The sequence below is a fragment of the Haliotis rufescens genome, unplaced genomic scaffold (genome assembly GCF_023055435.1).
Source record: "Haliotis rufescens isolate VD_foot unplaced genomic scaffold, xgHalRufe1.0.p SCAF_2, whole genome shotgun sequence".
Taxonomy (NCBI): Eukaryota; Metazoa; Mollusca; class Gastropoda; order Lepetellida; family Haliotidae; genus Haliotis; species Haliotis rufescens.
Window position 1 is genome coordinate 34,408,836 of NW_025963890.1, and position 21,982 is coordinate 34,430,817.

General features: G+C 39.5%; 2 protein-coding genes across 4 annotated transcripts; both read left to right on the top strand.

The window, feature by feature from the left end:
* The first annotated feature begins 2,396 nt into the window (after positions 1-2,396).
* Positions 2,397-5,595, top strand: LOC124111890 (scavenger receptor class F member 2-like). 3 transcript variants are annotated; one of them, XM_046471777.2, is made up of 4 exons: positions 2,397-2,849; positions 3,222-3,245; positions 3,821-4,639; positions 5,141-5,595. In XM_046471777.2, coding segments are annotated over exons 1-4 (912 nt in total). In that variant the 5' UTR covers positions 2,397-2,848; the 3' UTR covers positions 5,209-5,595. The 3 variants fall into 3 exon arrangements, with proteins under 3 accessions (XP_046327733.1, XP_046327732.1, XP_046327734.1); XM_046471776.2 differs by having other exon boundaries at positions 2,398-2,840; XM_046471778.2 differs by having other exon boundaries at positions 2,400-2,840; positions 4,397-4,639.
* Positions 5,596-10,157: 4,562 nt separating this feature from the next.
* Positions 10,158-21,587, top strand: LOC124111891. The gene is made up of 5 exons (XM_046471779.2): positions 10,158-10,728; positions 12,901-12,994; positions 15,740-15,899; positions 19,314-19,466; positions 21,375-21,587. Exons 1-5 carry the CDS (start codon positions 10,574-10,576, stop codon positions 21,539-21,541), a joined length of 729 nt encoding a protein of 242 aa, XP_046327735.2. The 5' UTR covers positions 10,158-10,573; the 3' UTR covers positions 21,542-21,587.
* The last annotated feature ends 395 nt before the right edge of the window (positions 21,588-21,982 follow it).

The following is a 21,982-nucleotide window of genomic DNA, read 5'->3' on the forward strand; positions in this document are numbered from 1 at the left end:
TTATACGAGGAACCGTACAAGGTATTGAGCCAAAATGTTGTGGAGAGAACACTTGGTGATTGTAGTCATCTCAGTTATCGGTACATAGGAAAAGTTCAAGGTGAAGGTCAGCTACAATCAATAACGCGTATGTCCCCCGTTGGAATCGATAGCGACCTGACATCCCCTGCCCATGGAAGAGACGAGCATGCGACGCAAAAGCCAACTGCTGCAACGTCTGGGGTTGTGTTTGACATCGGCGTAGCCGTCTATCCAATTCATCCCACAGGTGCTCTATCTGGTTCAAATCCGGGCATCTGGAGGGCCAGGGGAGAACATCAACGTTATTGTTATTTAGAAAGGCTCTTTTGATCCGTGCCATATGCGGTCGAGCGTTGTCCTGCTGGAATACACCGTTGCCGTTGGCTGCAATTGGGAGGAGGGGTGGTAGGAGAATTTCGTTGATGTATCGTTGAGCCGGATGATTGCCCTGGATATGGACCAAACCTGTCCTGCCATGATGAGAGATATCAGCCCCCACCATAACGCTGCCGCCGCCAAACCTGTCCACTTTCTGTACACAGTTTCCGGCGTAACGTTCTCCCCGACGTCTGTAGACCCGTGCTCTTCCATTCCCTCGACGAAGGAGAAATCTTGATTCGTCGCTGAACCAGACATCTCTCAATCGCAGTTGAGGCCATACCCTGTGTTGACGACACCAATGCAGTCGTTGTTGACGATGTTGTCGACTCAATATGACGCGTCGAACAGGACGTCTTGCTCGTAGGCCTGCTCCTCTTCAACGGTTTCGTACGGCCTGGTCGGAGATTCTGCGCAGTTCGGGTATTTGGGATGCGGTTGAGGTGGCTGTGGACGTCCTTTCACGTAGGTGGCGCAGTCGGATGTCGCCCAAGCGGGTTTGGTTACTCTTGGTCGTCCCGACCTTGGCCAATCACGTGTTGACCCATGCTGTTGAAACCGATCCCATAGCCTTGTGATTGTGCTGAGCGCTACATTGAAAACCTTGGCTACAGCTGATCGGGATTCCCCTGCCTGCAAACGGCCTATGACGTTGTTTCTTTGCACTTCTGTTAATCTTGGCATGTTGTTGAACTGTCACTGTTCGATTGACGCAGATGCCAGGCAATACAAAACCCTGCCACTAATACCGTCCATAGTGCTGCTGCACGTGCACATTTTGATCCGGGAAATTTGTCACTGACACTATAACACATTCACTTTGCACCTCTTGGTCCGCTAATTTTTCTTTTATGGCCAAACATATCCGTATTGCGTTTCTTTTTGTATATATTTTGTGTATACATTTCCTCTCAGCCTCCATTCCCCCAGTTTTTGCATGAATTATTCCTGTTGATGTTTGTTATATAACAGAATGAAATATCAATAGCATGCGGCCAAAATATGAAAACATATAGACATATCAACAATGCATATAATGCAGAATCGCCTGTCTAATATTTATCACGGGGCGGTCGGGTAGCCTAGTGGTTAAAGCGTTCGTTCCTCACGCCGAAGACCCGGGTACAATGTGTGAAGCCCATTTCAGGTGTCTTTTGCCGTGATATTGCTGGACTATTGCTTAAAACGGCGTAAAACCATACTCACTCACTCCCTTAATATTTATCAATGGCTATATTTGTGTGACTTTGATCGCCGTTGTACCCAGCAAAGCTGTATATATAACGACTTGCACCAGGCCTAAGTCAGTACAGGCAGATATATTCACCGTAACTGATTAGTAAGGCGTGCCACAGTAACGTGTCAACATGACCCGGTATGTTTTATACCACATCACAAATGTCTGACCTTCTTTCAACCTGCTTTTGATGTGACGTTCCCCGAGAATCGTACGACACGGGGTTTTACCAGGGTGTCTATATAGACTTTGTATAGTCTTCCAGGTTTACCAAGAGCTACACTTACACACAGAATAACGACCAGTCACTAGAGAAAAGGGGCCATTTAGATACAAAATAATGGGTGCAGTGTTCGAGGCCTTCAATATCTCTCTCAAAAACAATAGGTGCATATGCATTTGATTTTCCGTTGCAGAACACTATCTGTATACATAAAATGACAAATATATGACGAAAACAAGATATTTATATACATATTATGTATTTCTTAAACATAGTTTTTTACAGCCGAAATCTTTCGTACAAATGTTTGGTATTCATATTCGGAAATAAACGATTAACATAATTTTTTTTATTTTAGCTGAGTAAAACAAAATAGATAACACACTTTGTTGCACTGATACAAAGAAGATGACTTGTGTCAAAGGGAGCCGTGGTGCAATAGGTCGTGATCACGCGATGCACTGTTGGGCCACTCGTTGCCCGTGACAACACATATCTCATGTGACTTAAAAGAAACAACTATTACAATCTTGAACGAAGGCCCAACAAGGCCTCGTCCGTCATCAGTTCACTGTCTTAATTGATCATGGGTCTGCTGTTTTGATATCAAGATATTGGGTATGCGGGTTGGAGTGGGAGTGGGGGATACACAATCAACCTGTTGAAATATCATACCTATATTGGGAGCAATGGAATGTGTGACGTAAGGCATGATATATCCGTTATAGAACACACCCATATAGCATTGTATAATGTACACGGACGTTATCTAGCCTTGACGTGTTACCTATGTCAAATGGTGTGTGTTCTGTGGCTATAGTACATCGGGATATCAGAGACTCTCGCTGATATTGATTCATAGATTCATGGCAATGTGTGTATCACAGAAGACTTTATCGGCATCCTCGTGGAGGATTCAGTGATTATGTGACGAACTTGAATCTACGTGACAAATAATGGCGAAGGCGATTAAAGCTGCATGTGAGTAAAGTAAGCAGGTCGATTTAAGATATATTAATTACAGGAATATATTTTTATTTTCTTGATTGTTGTTGTTGTTGGTGTTGTTGTAAGGAAAACACATGTACTTGTTTTTTTTATGAAATAATAATACAACCTATCTGGCATCAGACATGACTATTACAGTGGCATGCCATGTACCACTAGTACTTACCCGGGTAGGAAGGCACCGGTCATACTTGAATGATTCTCCGCTCCCTGGGGAGAATACACGTACATTACTCGGAATACATTGATTTATATTGGTATCTGAATGGGTCACATCAGGTTATATATAGAGTTATGTGCATATCGCCTTGTATTTATTAGTTATATATACCGTGAATATCTCTATATTTTCAGTGATCCTCCTTGGTCTATTTTGTGGTACGTATTGAAACTTTATTTTACTGAGTGTTTTAAACTTATTGATATGTGACATGATATCGTGTAAAGATGTAAAGATTATCTTAGTATACTCAAAAACAAAAGTAAGTGTGATCATATGATTTTATTGACAACTGAAAAAATGATAAAGTGTTGGATCTATAATGTTTGCTGCTATGTCGGATTTATAGTGTTTGCTATGTAAGATCTATAAACCGCTAAACCTTCAGACTGAGTACACCATACCACCATTGAAGACAGCAGCAACGTGATGACCTGCTTTCATAGGGATTGGAGTAACAGGGTAACACCTGACATTTCCTTCCCCTTTGGGAGGACTGTACAGATCCAGTAGTGTACGGACACAGCCAGTTATTTCGACATTACTTTGCATAAAGATTACAAAAAGTGCAAGAAATAATTTGAATTTTTTAATTTATCTAATCTCACTTTGAGCCTTCGGGGTCCATTTCTGAAAAAAATGGACAATGGAACATTTGCCTTTGGTTACATGAAAGCTAAGATCTATCAATACTAAACACAGTACAGTTACATATCCTGTTTTATCTCTGTAGTGGATTCAGTACACTCGCAAATATGTGGTGACAACTGCCTCGGCTGCCATCACGGTGGGTGTACTGAGTGTATCTACGGGTGGTACGGCACTGACTGTACAGAGGAGTGTCAAGGATGCTGGTACGACAAATGTGAACAGGAAGATGGAAGATGTGTACAGTGCCCACCTGGATATCACTCAAATGATTGTGATGTACGATGTTCACTAAACTGTCATGCTAGTTACGATGGGAACAGGTACTGTGACCGTGACACAGGGAGGTGCCTAGAGGGGTGTGTCCTTGGGCGGTGGGGACATCAGTGTGACAAAGTCTGCGCTAGAAACTGTGGGCAGTCCTCGTGTCACCAGGATGTAGGAACATGTCTTCTTGGTTGCATCGATGGATGGTTCGGCCAGTTGTGTGATACTCCATGTCCAGAAAACTGTTTGGAGAATAGGTGCAACCAATTACGTGGATATTGTGGCCACTGCAACCCTGCGTTTAGTGGGAGAACGTGTAACATTCCGTGTACAAACTGCATTGACAATGTATGTACATACAATGAATTTCTATCATCTGTTAACTGTACCAAAGGATGCATCAAAGGATGGAGAAACGAGGACTGCCTGACGCGATGCAGCAACACATGTGCAGACGAGAGATGCAACAAGGATGGCAGCTGCAAGACATGTAGGAATGGTTACAGTGGTGCCAAGTGTACTGAGAGATGCGAAGATGAATGTTTACTATGTGAACAGAAATCCGGATTATGCACAAAATGGAGGGAGACAATAGACATTGATGAAACCAACGATGGACAAAATAGCATATCACAAGGTATTATCATATCGTCATACATTAGGCAGAATTTGACTTTCGAAAGTGAATGTTTTTTGTGATTGAAAATAGATGTGTCTTCACTGTGAAACAGTTTTGGCAGTATTGTTGACATCTGTCTATTTCATCTGTTCTGTATTAAGGGTCGATGCCAGGGTCTGACTCAATAATGTGTTTATAACTTATATCATAGAAATATCCCGAATTGACTCTGATCAAGTGACAATGTAGAATGTTTAACATGCACATTATCACAGCTTTCTTACCATATTACTCAGCGATTTGATTCCGAAACAATTTATTACACATAGAAAATGTTCCTTACAGTGGTAGTAGTATGAAAATCTTCGGACCTAATTTCTTCAAACTATAGTTTGGAGGATATATTTACAAGCGAAATATCCCGGTGAAATTACAACTGTGTCTAAAACTTGATTTTTTAGGGAAAGCGTAGTTTCCTTCTGTCCGACACTACTAAACATTATATCTTCATCATTGCAGGTTGTGTGACGAGATCCCAAAGTCTCTGGGCGTTGCTGTTGGTGACTATATGCTGCGTGTTCCATTAGCATACGTGTTAACATGGGAGAAACGGTGAAAGATGATGAAATGGTGCTCTGAATACTTCAACTATTTAGTCGCCCTTCTCTTACTACACGACCATAGCGGGTTCATGGGTGGTTGAGAACAATACGTATATGATGCCATCCAGTGCCCTTTGCGTCAAAGATGAATAAGATCAGTTCTAAACAATAGACTGACTTCGGTGAATTTTCTCTGTAGGCTTGACAAACGTTTCTCTCCATATTTCTGTTTACTCCTTTATGCGGACGACATCGAACTACTACTACTAGGACGAGGACCTACAGTTTATGCTGGCCAAGGGAATGAAATTCATTTTAGTGAGAAGAAATGGCAAGTGATACATTAAAAACACCCAGTGTAGTTTTATCAGACTGCGTTTTTTTCTTGTGGTTGATGTCTGTCTAAACACCGTCAAGCAATATACTTATCTTTGCCTAGTCCTAACTGAGCACCTTGACTACAGCCTAATGGCTAAACAAATGGCAGCTTCGGCAGGACTGGCGTTGGTAATGGTGTTTGATCAACATGTAAATATCTTGCCAATTTTGCTTTTGCAACATTTACCAAATTATACAACTATAATCTACATTCTGTTGAACAGAGGACCGTTTATGGCACCCTCGCAGTCTGTATTCTGTGTCTGAGTAGGGTATTCATGCTGAACTGCGACAGTTGGCTAAAACTACCAAGTCGGCATTAGTCCGGACTAGTACAAGCAGCCGAACACACACAATTTAAGCATACAGTCTATTAAATCGTTTATTACACAATACACAATCTTGTAATTTGTTTTTATAATGTTGAATAAAGCTAGCTTGGCTTTTTTACACATTGGTCAGATTAAGTACAGATAGTACACAGCCGATCTACGAATCAAATCCGGTCTGCAGCCAAAAATTCCCCCTTCTCATTATTGCTGAAGTTCAAGTCTCTTATAAACATGTATTAAACATGTATTAAATTAATTTGGACTAAGGCCTGTAAAACTCTATGTGAGCAAGCAAGCAAAGCACTTTGGTCAGTTAAATCGTTAATAAGACGTTATGACATTTCGGTTACGGAAGCATTCTTTATATTTGATAAAAAAATTGTCCCGATATTAATGTATGGTGCTGAGATTTGGGGATACCAAAAATGGAATACGATTGAAATTGTTCACCGCAAATTTTGTAAATTTTTACTTCACACGGGCTACAGGACTGCAAATGCAGTAGCCTATGGTGAATGTGGTAGGTATCCACTCCATACTATTTATTATGTAAAATGCATTAAATATTGGTTTAAGATTTTGCAAATGAGTCCTAACAGATACCCATACCAGTGTTATAAAATGTTATTATCCATTGCTGATAGAAAACGTCCTAACTGGGCATCGCATATCAGACTTCTGCTAAGTCATTTTGGTTTTGGGGATGTATGGGCTGCACAAGGCGTTGGCAATGCAGAATTATTTGTACATATGTTCAGCGAAAGAGTTAAAGATTGTTCTTTTCAAGATTGGCATGCATCTCTAGGCAGCAAGACCCTCTCATTCTATAAACTGCATAAATCTAATATCGTTTGTGAAAAATATTTATCAAATATTAAGCATTGTGAATATAGAAGGCTAATAACCAAATTTAGATGTGGACAGAATACTCTTGGTATTCAACTTATACGTAGGGGTGTTGCTAATATTGAGGAGGATGCCGTCTTATGTAAGCACTGTCATGTAATTGAGGATGAACTTCATGTTATATACAACTGTCCTCTTTATGCAAGTCGGCGGGAAATGTATATCCCAAAGACAGTTAATCACAACTATTTTTGTTTAGAAAGACTCTGTCAAATATCCAACAACGATGCAATGATAAATTTTGCAAAATTTCTAATGTACGTGTTCTCAACACACACACACACACACACACACACACACACACACACACACACAAAAGTATCAATTAGGTAACTCTTAGATAAATAAAATGTAAATGTATTTTGTACAATGGGTCAAATGGCCTTATACAAATAAATCTGTCTGTCTGTCTGTCTGTCTGTATTATGACTTTATGTACAAACACACTTAACGTTCCGTGTAATATTGAACATGCATATGAAGTATCGAGTGCGGTAGAGTATACCAAGACCGCATTCCACTAAGATGAAGAAATATTTCGTCAAACTTCCTTGTTATATTATCAAAGATCTGAGTAAGTTTGGATTTCAAGCTGTTATTAATGATATTTCAGTCTACGTTGTATCGTTTGTTTGTTGGTTGTTTAACGCCGCACTCAGTAATATTCCAGCTATGTGACGGCGGTATGTAAATAATCGAGTCTGGACTAGACAATCCAGTGAATGACATTATGAGCATCGATCCACGCAATTGGGATACGAAGACATGCATCAACCAAGTCAGCGAGCCTGACCACGTTAGTCGCCTCTTACGACAAGCAAAGTCGCCTTTTACGGCAAGCATGGGTTGCTGAAGACCTATTCTACCCCGGATTTTCACTGGTCGTCTATGTTGTAACTGAGTGCCCTGAGTGAAACCCAATACAGCTCATAATTTAGTGTACATAAAAAACTCAGCCTCCATTTGGCAGAGACAATGCAGTCGTTGTTGACGATGTTGTCGACTCAATATGACGCGTCGAACAGGACGTCTTGCTCGTTGACCTGCTGCGCTTAAACGGTTTCGCACGGTCTGGTCGGAGATTCTGCGCAGTCCGGGTATTTGGGATGCGGTTGAGGTGGCTGTAGTCGTCCTTTCACGTAGGTGCCACCAGGTGGCGCAGTCGGATGTAGTGATCTTGCGCGGGGGTGGTTACTCTTGGTCGTCCCGACCTTGGCCGATCACATGTTGACCCATGCTGTTGAAACCGATCCCATAGCCTTGTGATTTTGCTGGGCGCTACATTGAAAACCCTGGCTACAGCTGATCGGGATTCCCCGGCCTATGACGTTGTTTCTTTGCACTACTGTTTATCTTGGCATGTTGTTGAACTGTCACTGTTCGATTGACGCAGATGCCAGGCATTCAAAAACACTGCACTTTAATACCGTTCATAGTCCTGCTGCACGTGCAGCTCCATGGCCCTTTTGTTTATGCACTGGGTGCGTCTTTTGCGAATCGTTGGTGTTTCCCGACTAATGGTTTGCATGTCCTTGTTGTGATCATTATGATCCGGGAAATTTGTCACTGACACTATAACACATTAAACCTCTTCATTTTGCACCTCTTGGTCCGCTAATTTTGCTTTTATGGCCAAAAATATCCGTTTTGCGTTTCTTTTTTTGAAGAGTATATTATGATGTCATCTACATATATTAATATGTTACACCAATACATTTCTTTAAGTGCCTGAAATGGTTTGCTGAAATGCCATAGGAGCATTTTGGAGGCCTTAAGTGAGGCGATTCGTTCAAAACCATCGTCGGATGTATTAACTGATGGCGGGCTTGCGTGTGGTACCTGGATGGAGTGGTATTTGCCAAAAGACACTAGCCCAATCAAGAACATTAAAAATGTTGACATAGCTGTCGCCTATATATGGCATCAACAACATCTTCAAAACGTGGTGGAGGGGGAAATATAGGCTTAGTAACTGCATTGAGGCGTCTTTAATCTACGGCAAAGTGGTAAGAGCTATCCCGTTGTTTAACCATGACAGTGGGAGAGTGCAATTCAGAAGAACTGGCCTGAATGATATTGGCTTCAAACACTCTTGCACCTGTCTGGAACATTCTTTCCTAATGTGTGCGTTTTGCTTATAAAAGGGAGTCTAATGGGTCTGGGGTCACCCGTTTCTATTTGATGATGTAGGTGAGTATGTCTTAATTCTGACCAATCTGAGGCAAAAAACAATGTCATTAAAATCAGATCTTAGTTCTCGCTACCGCTAAACAAAGATCTGAGGACATCTCATTAGGGGTCACTTCAGAACGACCTTTCATCCGACCAATCAGAGCGTCGCTTACCAGATCATGAAAGTGACAGTCGGAATGTAATTTCTAATCATCACATTGAAAACTTTAACACGGGGTATTCCGAACGACAGTTATGTGCTTAACGACTGAATCCATACAATCCGGACCATCTGTTAGCCATTCCAGAATGTTCTTTTGTTCAGGTTTCGATTTTTTTATCGAGAATTTATCGAAATATGTTTCGAAGCGTAGTCGCCAATTTGAAATTAGTGCCGTAAAGCACAAGAAAGCTGCCTCCCGATTGGCTAATGTTAGCCATTTCATTGGTCGGTCAAAGTCCGCGCAAGGTCGGTCTGACGTGACCCGTAATGGGATGTCCTCAGATCTTTGTTTAGCGGTAGCGAGAACTCAGATCTGATTTCAGGTGTTTTGTTTTAATGAAAACAACTTCAAAGGGTTTCTTTAAAACTTTTTGCAAAATCCCTAATGGTTTCAATATGTTTCCAAAGTGCACAGAAATCCTATCTCCTTTTTCTGTTTATTGTATGCAGCAAACATTCGGCGTATTCCCATATAATCATAAGCCACCTCCAGGAAGGACACTTAATCCCTAGCGCTATCTATAAATGTCAGTTAACGATTCCTTACGTCGCCCGATCTAATGTATGATCTTTTATTATATTATCTTTTATCAAATGCTATATTAAACTGCTTTTTTCATTGCTCTGTTTTAAGATTAACTCCATACGTGCAGTTTTTTATGTTTTAGTGAACAGTGAGAAAATTCTGACATTCTTTCCATAGGTTGAATTTGAAATGTGCCATAAACAAATCTCAGCCAACAAAAATGAATAAAAAAACCATGAGTCCCCACTGAATTTCAAATGGCCCGCCCCTAATACGTACGGGTGCAGGCTAAAACGGCACCTCAGCAAAACGTCACCGATTTCTCTGGCGAAAACGGCACCGCATTTGGCGAAAATGACTACTATGTGTCGGGCGAAAACGGCACCTCTATTTTTAATAATGATAAGAACGATTTTTGTAGTAATATATATTGTTTATTTACATGACATTTGATGATATACATACAAGCATATATTTCCGACTACATTTTTTGCAGAACCTCCCCAATTGCACACTACTACGAATTCACGATTTATTCAAGTTATTGTGTTAACGGAAATGTATTTTACAATAATAATAAATTTCTACAAATCCCGATAATATACTGTATATAATTTCATTGACTCATAGCAAGTCCAACAAGATCATGGCCGTTTTGAACGATGTTCTATTGACCGATTCGACAACGTGCTGTTGTGACCTGTTACCGAGGGAAGCACTAGATCTATTTGGCGCTCTATTTTGATGTTTCAAAACGAAAACAAAATGACACAACCTGTCAACCGAGAGATGCCTGCACAGTGACTACGATATATGTTGTTATATTTACAGAAGATGGACACGTTCGTTTCCAAACCCAATGCCGATCACTGGCAGAAAGTTTTATCCAATTATGGCGAGGTTTTCGCAGCCAAAACTGGCCGAATGAAGAAGGAGAAGGGCACAGAGTTGCAGGATCTAGATGAATGGTAGGTACAGATGAGGACACGCTAAGGATGACATGCAACAGCAGTAGCAGTCTAATTGTCTAACTGTTGGTTAATATCATCTTACCACTCTCTAACGTGGGAGGTAGTTTTAATTGATAATGTAAACATTGTTTGAAAACTTTCACAATGTTAAAACATCAGTTATCCTCCGTAAAAACATGCTACCAGTATTTGGTCATATTGCTGTTAACAGGGATATAAGGACATATACCAAGGCAGTGACAAAACATTTCCTTATCATTTTAAGTCATACAGACAAGGACAAAATTGGTAATATTCAAAGTCCAAATGGCAAGGTGTCAATAGTTGACAATAATTACATATTTTTACATATTTTATGGTTTGTTACATAATTTGACAAAATGTCAACAAGACCTTTTTTGTAAGGGAAATATTGTTTGTTTTGTTGTTTAACGCTGCACTCAGCAATATTCCAGCTCTATGTAACAAAGCTATTTTGCGTAACACATCAAACTAGCAAACCAATGACCAAGACCAGACTGACTTATGCATTTCTTTCCTGTTTTGTTTCAAGGCCATGTTTTTTTTGTACAGATACAAGATATTCAATAATAGGATAATAGAACTATAGTTGTCAAAGTGGAATGGTTTTCACACATCATTGTCTGTGTCAATAGTTCTACATATGGGTGACTGTACTGTTGTTTGATTGACAGATCCTATACAGAAATGAAGAAAATAATTACAATGTTTATTTTGGATCAAATCATTGTTAACAAAAGTAAAATTTTAAAATTTTTCCAAATGTATTTCCATATTCCATATTTTTACATCAATAGTTAAGTTTTGTATCTTTTGGAGCGTCGGTAAATGACCCTTTGGAATACTGTTGAACGACATATTGGTGGTGTGATAGACCATGGGAAACACAACTTGAATACCCTAAATTACCTCCCTTTGTGAATTGAAGTCAGATTCTCATTTTTCAAATTCTGACAAAAGTAGATCTTGATATGTATGTAATACACCTTTATAAACATGTTCTAAATGCAAACATATTTTTGTCTGTTTATTATTCATGAAATAAATTGGATATTTAATAAAATGAACAAAGTTGACAAATAAAATGTTTCTGTGGAAATGCGGATGTAGTGTAGGTGTTTTCCCCTGTAACTTTTGTCTTGAGTTTTAACATGAATAAAAACAAATAAGCAGTTTTATCAGATTTGAACATGTATCTTGAGTGCAGAAGGCATCACTATTGTTGTTTAGAATAATGTCCCTTACTTTTGTCCTTGACCTCGTACTCAATGTGACCCTGCACACAACAGCGTGGCCTTGTGAGGACCATTGTCACTGAAAATGGTGAGGTATTTTAGCTCACATTATTTTAATTGTAACTTTTAAAGTGTGGTACCAGTACACTTCATTGGGCATCATATTTCTTGCGTTTGAAAGACGTTACACATGGCACATGTACATATCCAGGGATGTATCTATACCTGCTCAGAGGCAGATATTCGTCCCCAAGTCTTTAGCAAATGTCAGTAAATGCTCCTAAATTGGAATTACAGATTTCCCAATTCATGTTAATGTAGATATAAACTTTTGTGATGGCTCAGTCAGTTATTTCACTGATCCCAGGATCAGTAAACACCAGGAACCTTCAATGTTCAGTTGTACTTTATTGCTGTGAATGCAAGTTCACAATACAATGTTAAAATGCCTCTGAAATTAACACAATAAGGACTACCAAACAAATCCAGTTTTGAACAAAATAACAATATTTTCTATGTGTCTATGGCACTTGCTTTGGTAGGGCAGATAAATCTCTGATATGTTAGGAAGAATGTATCACTGACAGGAATCTGTGAAATAATTGTCATCTGAAATCATGACATGAAAACTTAAAAAAGATATAATAAATGTGACGGGCATGCAAGCATTGATAAAGATGTCATAAATTTTGGCTAGCCTGCATTACCGTGTACAGTTTTTCAGAGGGATGACAAGTCTTTTTTGTGAAGCCCCTCCATGTGGTATTTTTAGTAGTCATGGTAATAAGGTCAACTGATGAGAACCTGGAGGCTACAGGGTGTGACATGGCTGATTGTGGGTCATAGTGGCCTGGGAATGTTGAACATTTCTCATTGCACCAGTATATCTGATAGGATGTTTGTCTATTTCCAGGTACCAAACTGTCCTCCCCACTTCTATAGATGACAGAGATGGAAAACATGTCACACATGATGAACTGGTGAAGCTCATGAAGTGGAAGTTGTTGGTGAGACCAGGGGTGGTATTCATATTCAGCTTGTCTGTTACCATCAGGGTTTCCCCTTGTCTATTTGAAGTGCATGGAAATAACATTTTGCTTTGCTTCGAGGTCAAAAATATATTTGTAGTGACTTAGCCTCAAATATAAGTAAAAAAAGAGAAAAAATTGTGACTGAACTTTGTGTGAATGACGTGTAGATCTAACTAAGTTACTTCTAAGATGATGTCGTTGCATTGAACATGATATTGAAAGAATTAAAACCTGGTAATTTTCATATATATTTTTTATTTGTTGAACGTTGGGATTGACAAAAATTAGTGGGGACTGGTACTTGTTAGAGTTGCCAGTCCATCAGGACCGGCAGTTTCAGCAGCCAGCGGGAACACTGCAAACTTTGTTGTCACGTTTCATCCCTGGACCCTGTCTGGGATACCACCCCGACTTTGGCTCCGGACCCATCCCATCCTCAGTTCCATCACTGTTTGTCTCAACCAGGCTCGGGTATTTTCATTCTTGACAGATCATGGACTTGTTCTTACTGTAAATGCCCTGTTCCCACCTAAATGGGGCTTATGCTGTACCTCCTGTCATCCCGGTGACTAAAGTGGGAGTCTACCAGGATGCCTGTCATCAGTCAAGTCTATTGGATGGAATACATTACATCTCACTTGAAATTCCAAAAGATTCGGCATTAGGTTGCTCACTCAATCTCATTAAAATCTGATCTTTGTTCTCGCTACTGCTGAACAAAAATCTGAGGTGATCCCATTACAGGTCACATTAGAATGACCCTTCGGGAACTTTGACTGACCAATGAAAATACTAACAGGAAGTTGATGTTTACCTATCAGAAAGCAGCTTTCTCAGGCTATATGGTGATAGTTTCAAACTGGCAACTTCATTTTCAGACTTTTTTCTAAATTCAAAATATTAAAACTGAACACAAAAGAATTGTGGAATGTCTGATAGATGGCCAAGAATGTATGGCTGTACTTCCCATGGGCTAGGCAAAGTCTCTTCTATACAAATGGACAAAGAAAAAAAATCATTGTACCAAATTCTTCACAAGAAATATAAAATGAAAGTAATTATTAAGTCTTACAGTACAGTATACTGCACCATTTCTTTACTTAACAGGACCTTATTATTTCCTGCTGAGACCCTTGAAATTAGTAATTTGTTATCCAGCATAACCTCCCTGTGTGACAAGGTCTGCAACCTTATACAGTCCCACAATCTGTTTGCTGACATTAGCCTCTGCTTAACAACAGTCCCAGTATCAATTGACGAACAGTTCCCCCCCTGGCCTGGGCAGACATGGTTAGATGTGGACGGCTATCCTAAACTCAGTCAGCTATATGTACCAATGACTTAAGAGGGGCAAAAGCAACCAAGTCAAATTCAGAACTTTTGGTTGCACTGATTGGTCCAGTCCTTGATTTGGGCCAATGTTGTGTGATCTGGTTTGAAGACCTCTTTTGTCTTCAATCTGACCTCTGCAGCCCAGATCTCTGGGATTCATGCTCTGGACTATTTGATCTTAACTCTGACTGATGGTCGGTCATCAGTACCCTTGTCAACGATGGGAGAAATAATACACCAAAACTCTGAAACATCTCAATATATGGCCTTCGATATGATACACGATACATACAGACCTGTATCACTACATATATGAGAGGATTTTCTTATTAAGATTGGGTGTCTGTCATGTAAGTGACTTTAATTTTTTAAAATTAATAAAACTGTTGGTGCATGGCCTTTCTATTGGTATTCTGATCTATTGAGGTACATATTGTATTGTGACCAGAGTATTGAGCTATGTATCATATTGTGTACTTCCGTGTCATTGCAACCCTATTGTCAACACTTCTGTACTTTATTGCAGAGATGTTACCAATCTCATTCAAATCAGACCTTAGTTCTCGCTACCGCTAAACAAAAATCTGAAGACATCCCATTAGGGCTCACGTGTTACTATCTGTCAGCAGTTCTCTGGGGATTTGATAATTATCGACTTTGATATCGATTTTCATCTGACCTAGTGACTAGTGTCATACAAGATGTGCCCTGTTTTTGTTCTACATCCTTTACATTATACTAGAACTGTTCACAATGGGACATTTGATGCATCGTTTAACCTCACAAGGAATCCAGTGGTTTCCTTGCTATTATAGTTTATACAGAAATCCTACCCAATCACACACTTGTATGATCTGTGGAAATATGTCGGCCTCCGTCACTGTTACACACCCCTTCTGTGGACAAGTGAGTGAGTGAGTGTGGTTTTACACTGCTTTTGGCCACCTTCCAGTAATATGACAGTGGGGGACACCAGATGTGGGCTTCACACATACCCATGTGGAGTTTTTGGTGTGACGAGCGAACGCTTCTACCACAAGGCTACCCAATTGATTATGTTACTGGTTACCTATATTTGAACCTCTATTCACCTAATCCTGAGAAATGTTGTCTTAAGTGGTCAAGGTCACTGCCAATTTCACAGCAAGGTCATTAACATATTCATAGAAATGAATTGCCATCTGTATAGCGGTATGTTATCATGTGGGGTGCTTGGAGGATACAGCAGTGAAGGGGCTGCTCCTGTCTGCAACAAGCATTTACTGTAAGCAGAAGAAACTTAGTACTAAAGCAGGACATAGAAAAGGTTTAGGTTTGAGTGTTTACAATGGTTTAGGTCATTAGATTTTCAGTGATCCATTCACAATTAACTATGGGTCTCTGTTTCAGAGGGGTAAGTTCCGACCTCGTCTGCAGCAGCTTGTGACCTCCAATGCACCGGATGATGTGATAAGCACCAGTAAGAAGGCATTCAAAGCGTTGCCCGATGTGTCGAGTGCTATCAAGACTCTGTCACTTCTGAAGGGTGTGGGCCCAGCTACAGCTTCAGGTGAGTACATCCGCCTCAAGCTGCATCAGCTGGAGTCTTGGCAAGTCTAGGATCCATTCATGGACTTAATCACCAGGTGTTGTCTCCAGCTCATCCCCGTGTCTCTGCTCTAAGTTTGTATAAGGCTTATGACAAGAGAAATGGTCAATATCAGTGTAGTAGCGTTACATTGGTTGGTTCACAGTGACATATGTCACATTTAACTTGACCAACTGGCAAGGTGTCATATGTTTTTTTGAGGGAGCATACTAGAGGTGTAATGATACAGGAGGGTCGCGATACGATACGTATCACGATACAGGGGTCGCGATACGATACATATCACGATACAGTGTTTACTGGTACAATCTAAGCCAAGTTGATGTCTTTCTGCTATCTTAAAGATATGACAAGTACAGTTGAAGAAGATATAAGGTGTTTATTTACTGTTATAGCAAATTGTCAGCAATACAGTATGTTTTACTGAAACAACAAACTGGCTTTGAAATTGTTAAACGTATTTCATGTTTAAAAGTACCGTATTTTCTTGAGTATAGTGCGCACCCATGTATAATGCGCACCCCCTCTAGCGAGTTTAATATTTTGGGAAAAAAAGAAATTTGAATATTATGCGCAGAAAAAAATTACACCGTACCCCTTCAGCGAAGTCCGGCATACGAACGGGTGATGAGAAACTTCGTCAGTACAAATTCGAAATTTGAGATAAAAAATCACCAGACATGTTGATTTACCGTTTAAATTGTATTTATTGTTCTGCTAGGCATTGTTTTATATCCAGGGATTAAGATTACCTTGTGTATTTTCTCGTAAACTAAGCCGGACACAGCAATCAGCTGTACACACGTTTTCTTGGAATCTACCGGTGATTCGGTCAAGACACACCCAATGATATAACTTTACAGGATTTTAATGCAAGGATCGGCAAAAGTTGTATCTGAAACTATTTTTTTATCAGGAATAATATATTCCAATATCTTGTTAATTTAGATGCAGCTTGTACTAAACATATTTAAAATAATAATAACCCTAAGCGAAGCAGCTGATCGCTATTGCCGGGTATTATTTTTTACATGGAACCAGTCTGACCAGTCACCGTCAAGGCTCCCGTGCACATGATCGCGAGAATTACATGTTGACATAGAATCGTCCAACAAAAACAAATATGACTTTTAACGAATCAAAGTATGGCATTTATGATATATGTATCCATTCTCTGTCAACTAGAGCTCGTTTCAAGGCGTCAATAGCGGTAATCTGACCGTGGTTGCTGTTAATAACGGTGAGTTGTGCGATCTTCCGATCGCTTCACACACGATTTCGCCAAAATTAATTAAAACAATATTAAAAGGAATTTTGAATAAAATTAATGAAATAAGTTACAAAAATAAGTCCAGATATACAAAGAACACTTTTTATAGCCAGACAGTGTAATTACATGAATAATTTGCGAACTTCAGTATTGATTTGTTGACATTGTATTTCCGGTGTTGCGTGCACGGTAATGTCTTTCCATGGGGGAAAAACATCAAAACTCATTAAGTAAAACTGTGTTATGAAAATATCGTATGTATCGCGATACATGCTTTCAAAATCGATGCATCGTATCGTGGGCTGTGCATCGGTATACAATACTGTACGTTGTATCGTTACACCACTAGAGCTACATTTGATTTCTATGGTAGGGTCGAATTTTTAAAGAATAGTTTGTTAGATATATACTCAAAATAAAGAAAATAGCCAAATGTAAAAAGAATGTGTGTAAATAGTGATGGTGCTCAGTAAATAAATAGTTTGTTAGATATAGCTAGGGGAAAATAGATGGTTCTCAAATAGATTTCCCATGTCCCCCATACAAATCAAATTGATGCTCTGTATCATAAATTCACCATGATGTATGTGAGTGACAAGCTGGTCCTATTAAACTTGTCTTACAATGATAAACAAAGTGAATGCAAGATGAAGGAAGTGGCATGTTGCCCATTGTCTGTCTGTTTGTAGACATCTCCTCTGAAACGGCAAGGCCTGTTAGAACTGAAACTTTGACCAATACAAGCTATGGCTCTAAAACATTCTCACAGAATCAGGGACTTATCTGGACCTGCTCAAAGGCCGATATTTATCCCCAAGTCTGCAGCAAGTGTCAGTGAAACATTCCCATATCGGAATTAAAAATTTCCAAACTCATGTAAATATAGTTTTAACCAATGTTATGGCTTGGTAGAGGCATCTTGTATCACTGACAACAGGGCCAATAAACTAGAAGAGGTTTTGATGCCAAGTTTCACCTTATCACACTGAGTGCAATGCTAAAATATGTCCACATTTAGGGAAATAAAACATTTTAAAAAGATCACAATTTTTAACAAAACTAATGTTTTTCCCCAAGTTGCCTGCCATGGGTACTTAGTTAAAAATCCTAGATAAATCCTGGAGAATTCTGATCCCATTTTGAAGATGACCAAGTTGGAAATGTAATTTTGACCCATTCCTGTGAAACCTGCATGTATGATCATGTATTTTCAGTATGTAATGTGTGCAGTGTATTGTGATTTCTGTCATCTTCATCAAAACCTCACCCATTAACGTTTGTGTACTGCTGAGGGTGGGAATAGTGCAGTATTGTGTGTTATTATGTAGAAATTATGTAGGTTAATCAACATGCTGTAAAGATTTATGTTTAGTGGATTAAATATGATGTTTTTATATTTTTGTCTATGACACTTCTATGTTAACACTTTTAATGTGGAAAAAGTACAAGAAAAATTGGTTCATTTCCGTGTGAACTTGCCCTTTAACCATAGTTTGTCATAATCATATATACAGCATATATACAACAAATGGCTGGGACTAAAAAATAAGTTTGTTATATCGATAAGTTCATTATAAGAGTTTTCATTATAAAAGTTGTTTTACTGTATGTGATATTCCAGAAAAGTTCTGTTGTCTTGTGGTTCTCATTATTGTGGGTAGGTGTAAGGTCATTTTGTATGTGACCCTGGTACAAGATTTCTGATCACATTTTTCAGAAAACTTCATGTGACCTACACAGCCTTGTGGCTCTCATTATTGTTGGTAGGTGTGAGGTCATTTTGTTTGTTTGTTGTTGTTTAATGCCACAATCAGCAATATACTAGCTCAATGACAGTGGTCTGTAATAACAGAGACTGGAACAGACAATCCCGTGATTGACATCAAGAGCATCAATACATGTAATTGGGATATGACGACGTACATCAACCAAGTCAGTGAGCCTGACCACCATCCTGTTAGTCGCCTCTTACGACAAGCATAGTCGCCTTTTGCGGCAAGTATGGGTTACTGGAAACCTATCTTCACGGGTCAGGTCATGTTGCACTTGGCCCTGGTCAAGTAGACATTTTCGAAATATTTTAGCCCTCCATGTTTCCATTTCAGCCATACTGGCTGCAGGGAGCCCAGAGTACAGCCCCTTCATGGCTGATGAAAGTATGCTGGCCCTGCAGACTGCACCTCTGACCTACACACACAATGCCTACCTCGACTTCCTGCAGGAAGTACAGGCCATCTGCAAACAGCTGAAGCGTCAAGGTATTCTTGTCTGGCCCCTATGGGGGTTACAGGGTGGACCCTGTGTTGATTGTTTGTTGTTGTTTAACACCGCACTGGACCAGACAATACAGTGATTGACATCATGATCATCGATCTACACAATCATGACAATACGACATGCAGCAACCAAGTCAGCAAGCCTGACCACCTGATCCTGTTTGTCGCTCCTTACGACAAGCATGGTTTGGTTAAGATCAATTCTCAAAACCTGGATATTCGCAGGTTAGCACCTCATTTGATAGTTGACTAAATAATGGTTGGTGGTCACGTGTCAATATATGCTGAACTGTCTGAGATAGGTATTTCCAGTAGCGTGCATTCTATTGTGCTGGGTGCACTTTTTAACTATTGTGCCAGCAGAGGAATATAGGGAAATCCCTTACTATGTTAACAATTTGCATAAAAGACTTGGATAATATTATACTTTTTATGATATTGTGACAGAATGGATAATCAATGATAATAATTTGTGTATCTTAGTGAGCTGGTTTCAGAAGAAACCAATAAAAACATATCAGATATATGTGTTTTTAAAGCTTCCCTTAAGGTCCAACATGCAGCAAGATGCCATTGATCATACAGAGTTCATGATGTGGCAAAATGATCTTACAGTACACCGATGTCATTATTTTAAAAATGGGCAGCGCTACTAGCATTTTCTTTTGCATAAACAATATGCAGCCTGTCACATATTAGACCAAAGTTCACTGTGTGATGTGTAAAGGCCTTTGTGAGCACAAAATGAGACCAGCAGGCATCCTTATGGTTTATTGTTCCGGGATGAATATTTTCATGGATGTTTCGGGATGCATCTGTGTTAATTAACTCGCTTCAACCTCTCAAATATGAAAACATTGAGAAATTTTGGTTTCCAATTGAAAGTATTTACTGAAAGTTCAAATTATCTCATGTCATGACATGTTGTTGGTCGTCTGTCATAAACCTTTACATTTCCTCTATCTTCTCTAAAACCACAAGACCTGTGATGCTGATGGAAACTTTGCATGAATGATCCCAGCAATGAACCGGAATGCCATTTTGAAAGTGGTCATATGTAACAAATGTTATATTTGGGATAGAACTTTCTTCGTAAAATACAGATTCTAGTACTTTGTAGGGTTGAGTTGGAAGCCACGGTGCCTGAGTGGGTTTTTGATTGCCGACTTTGTGTGCTGGTGATTTGGTTCCTCACTCTGTCAGTGTGGGTTCGAATCACGCACGGGACTCAACTCCAAAAAGTACTAGAATCTGTACTTTACTTAGTAAGTGTTTTCCCAAATATAACATTTGTTAGATCCTAGCATTGTTGTTCTGAAACAAAGCTCACAGATCCCTGACCCATTTCATAAATATTAAGCATGACTGAGAGTGCGGGTTAGAATCCTGGATGGGACTCAATCCCTAAAAGCACTAGAATTTGTACTTTACCAAGGAAGTGTTATCCCCAGCAAAACATCTGTTACATATTGGTCATGTTTTGCAACAACTTGCTAGCCACAGCTGTCCAGGGCAATTTTGTCATTGATTTGAAATGTTCACCAATCAATCAGGAATACCTTCTTTTTTTTTAACATTGGCAAAAGGGGTGAATTTAGCAACATGTATTGTTATTTATCACATAAATGAGTGGGTTTCTCGGTTGGATAAAGCCAAAGGATAAAAAAAATATTGTGTTGAATATATAGTTTGATTTTTGAAATTGGTCTCAGGCAGTGTGTCATTTTTTATCGTCACAGAATAATGACCAATTATCAGCATGGACACCTTCATGAACAAAAGCTGTATAAACTTCCAAGATAACTGTCTTGATATTCCTCCAAGTATATTGGGGAGGAAAAAGTACTGGTGAGGAGGTTTAGCATCTGTATTTGTTTTGTCTTGCTGCAGATAAAGGGTTTCACTGGACCCCAAAGAAAGTGGAGTTGGCCCTGTGGACCTACCATGTTGGGAAAGGGCTGACACCTGATACAATAGAAAAAAGTTTCACGTCCAAAACACTGAAGAGAGTGAACGATAATAATGAAGAACACCTACCTAAGAAGAAAACAAAATGATTTTTGTGATGAATGACAGAAGCCTGAATAAATTGAGATTACATTACAGATTCTTCAGTCTTTGTTTACCTAATTACAGGTGTACGCACAGAGCTCTAGTACTGGTTTGTCTGGTCAAGATTATATTATTTACAGGCAGCATTGAGCCGTTTATTCCTAACTTCTATGGTAAAGAATAAACTAAATGAAAACATTCAGTTTATTATCCCTTGCCACAAAGTGATATGCATCTTCAAAAGTCCTGTTTCCACCTTGCCAAACTGGACTGGAATTTCCAGGCTCGATTGTAGCACCAACAGTGGCTATTACGAGTTATGTCCCTTCCATGTCCTTCCTATTAACCAATCAGATTCCATTTGCTTAAAACAAAATGGCGGTGCCCAGTCAAGACAATCTGATTGATTATCAAGATCTGTATTGTAATTAAACGGGTTCAACCCC

Bases quoted from the DNA above. Each gene is read 5' to 3' on its own strand.
- LOC124111891 (XM_046471779.2), top strand. From the start codon at position 10,574: ATGTTGTTATATTTACAGAAGATGGACACGTTCGTTTCCAAACCCAAT. The intron at 12,995-15,739 runs GTGAGACCAGGG...TCTCTGTTTCAG, and splicing joins TCATGAAGTGGAAGTTGTTG to AGGGGTAAGTTCCGACCTCG. The intron at 15,900-19,313 runs GTGAGTACATCC...TTTCCATTTCAG, and splicing joins GGGCCCAGCTACAGCTTCAG to CCATACTGGCTGCAGGGAGC.
- LOC124111890 (XM_046471776.2), top strand. From the start codon at position 2,816: ATGGCGAAGGCGATTAAAGCTGCAT. The intron at 3,246-3,820 runs GTACGTATTGAA...TTATCTCTGTAG, and splicing joins CCTCCTTGGTCTATTTTGTG to TGGATTCAGTACACTCGCAA. The intron at 4,640-5,140 runs GTATTATCATAT...TCATCATTGCAG, and splicing joins ACAAAATAGCATATCACAAG to GTTGTGTGACGAGATCCCAA.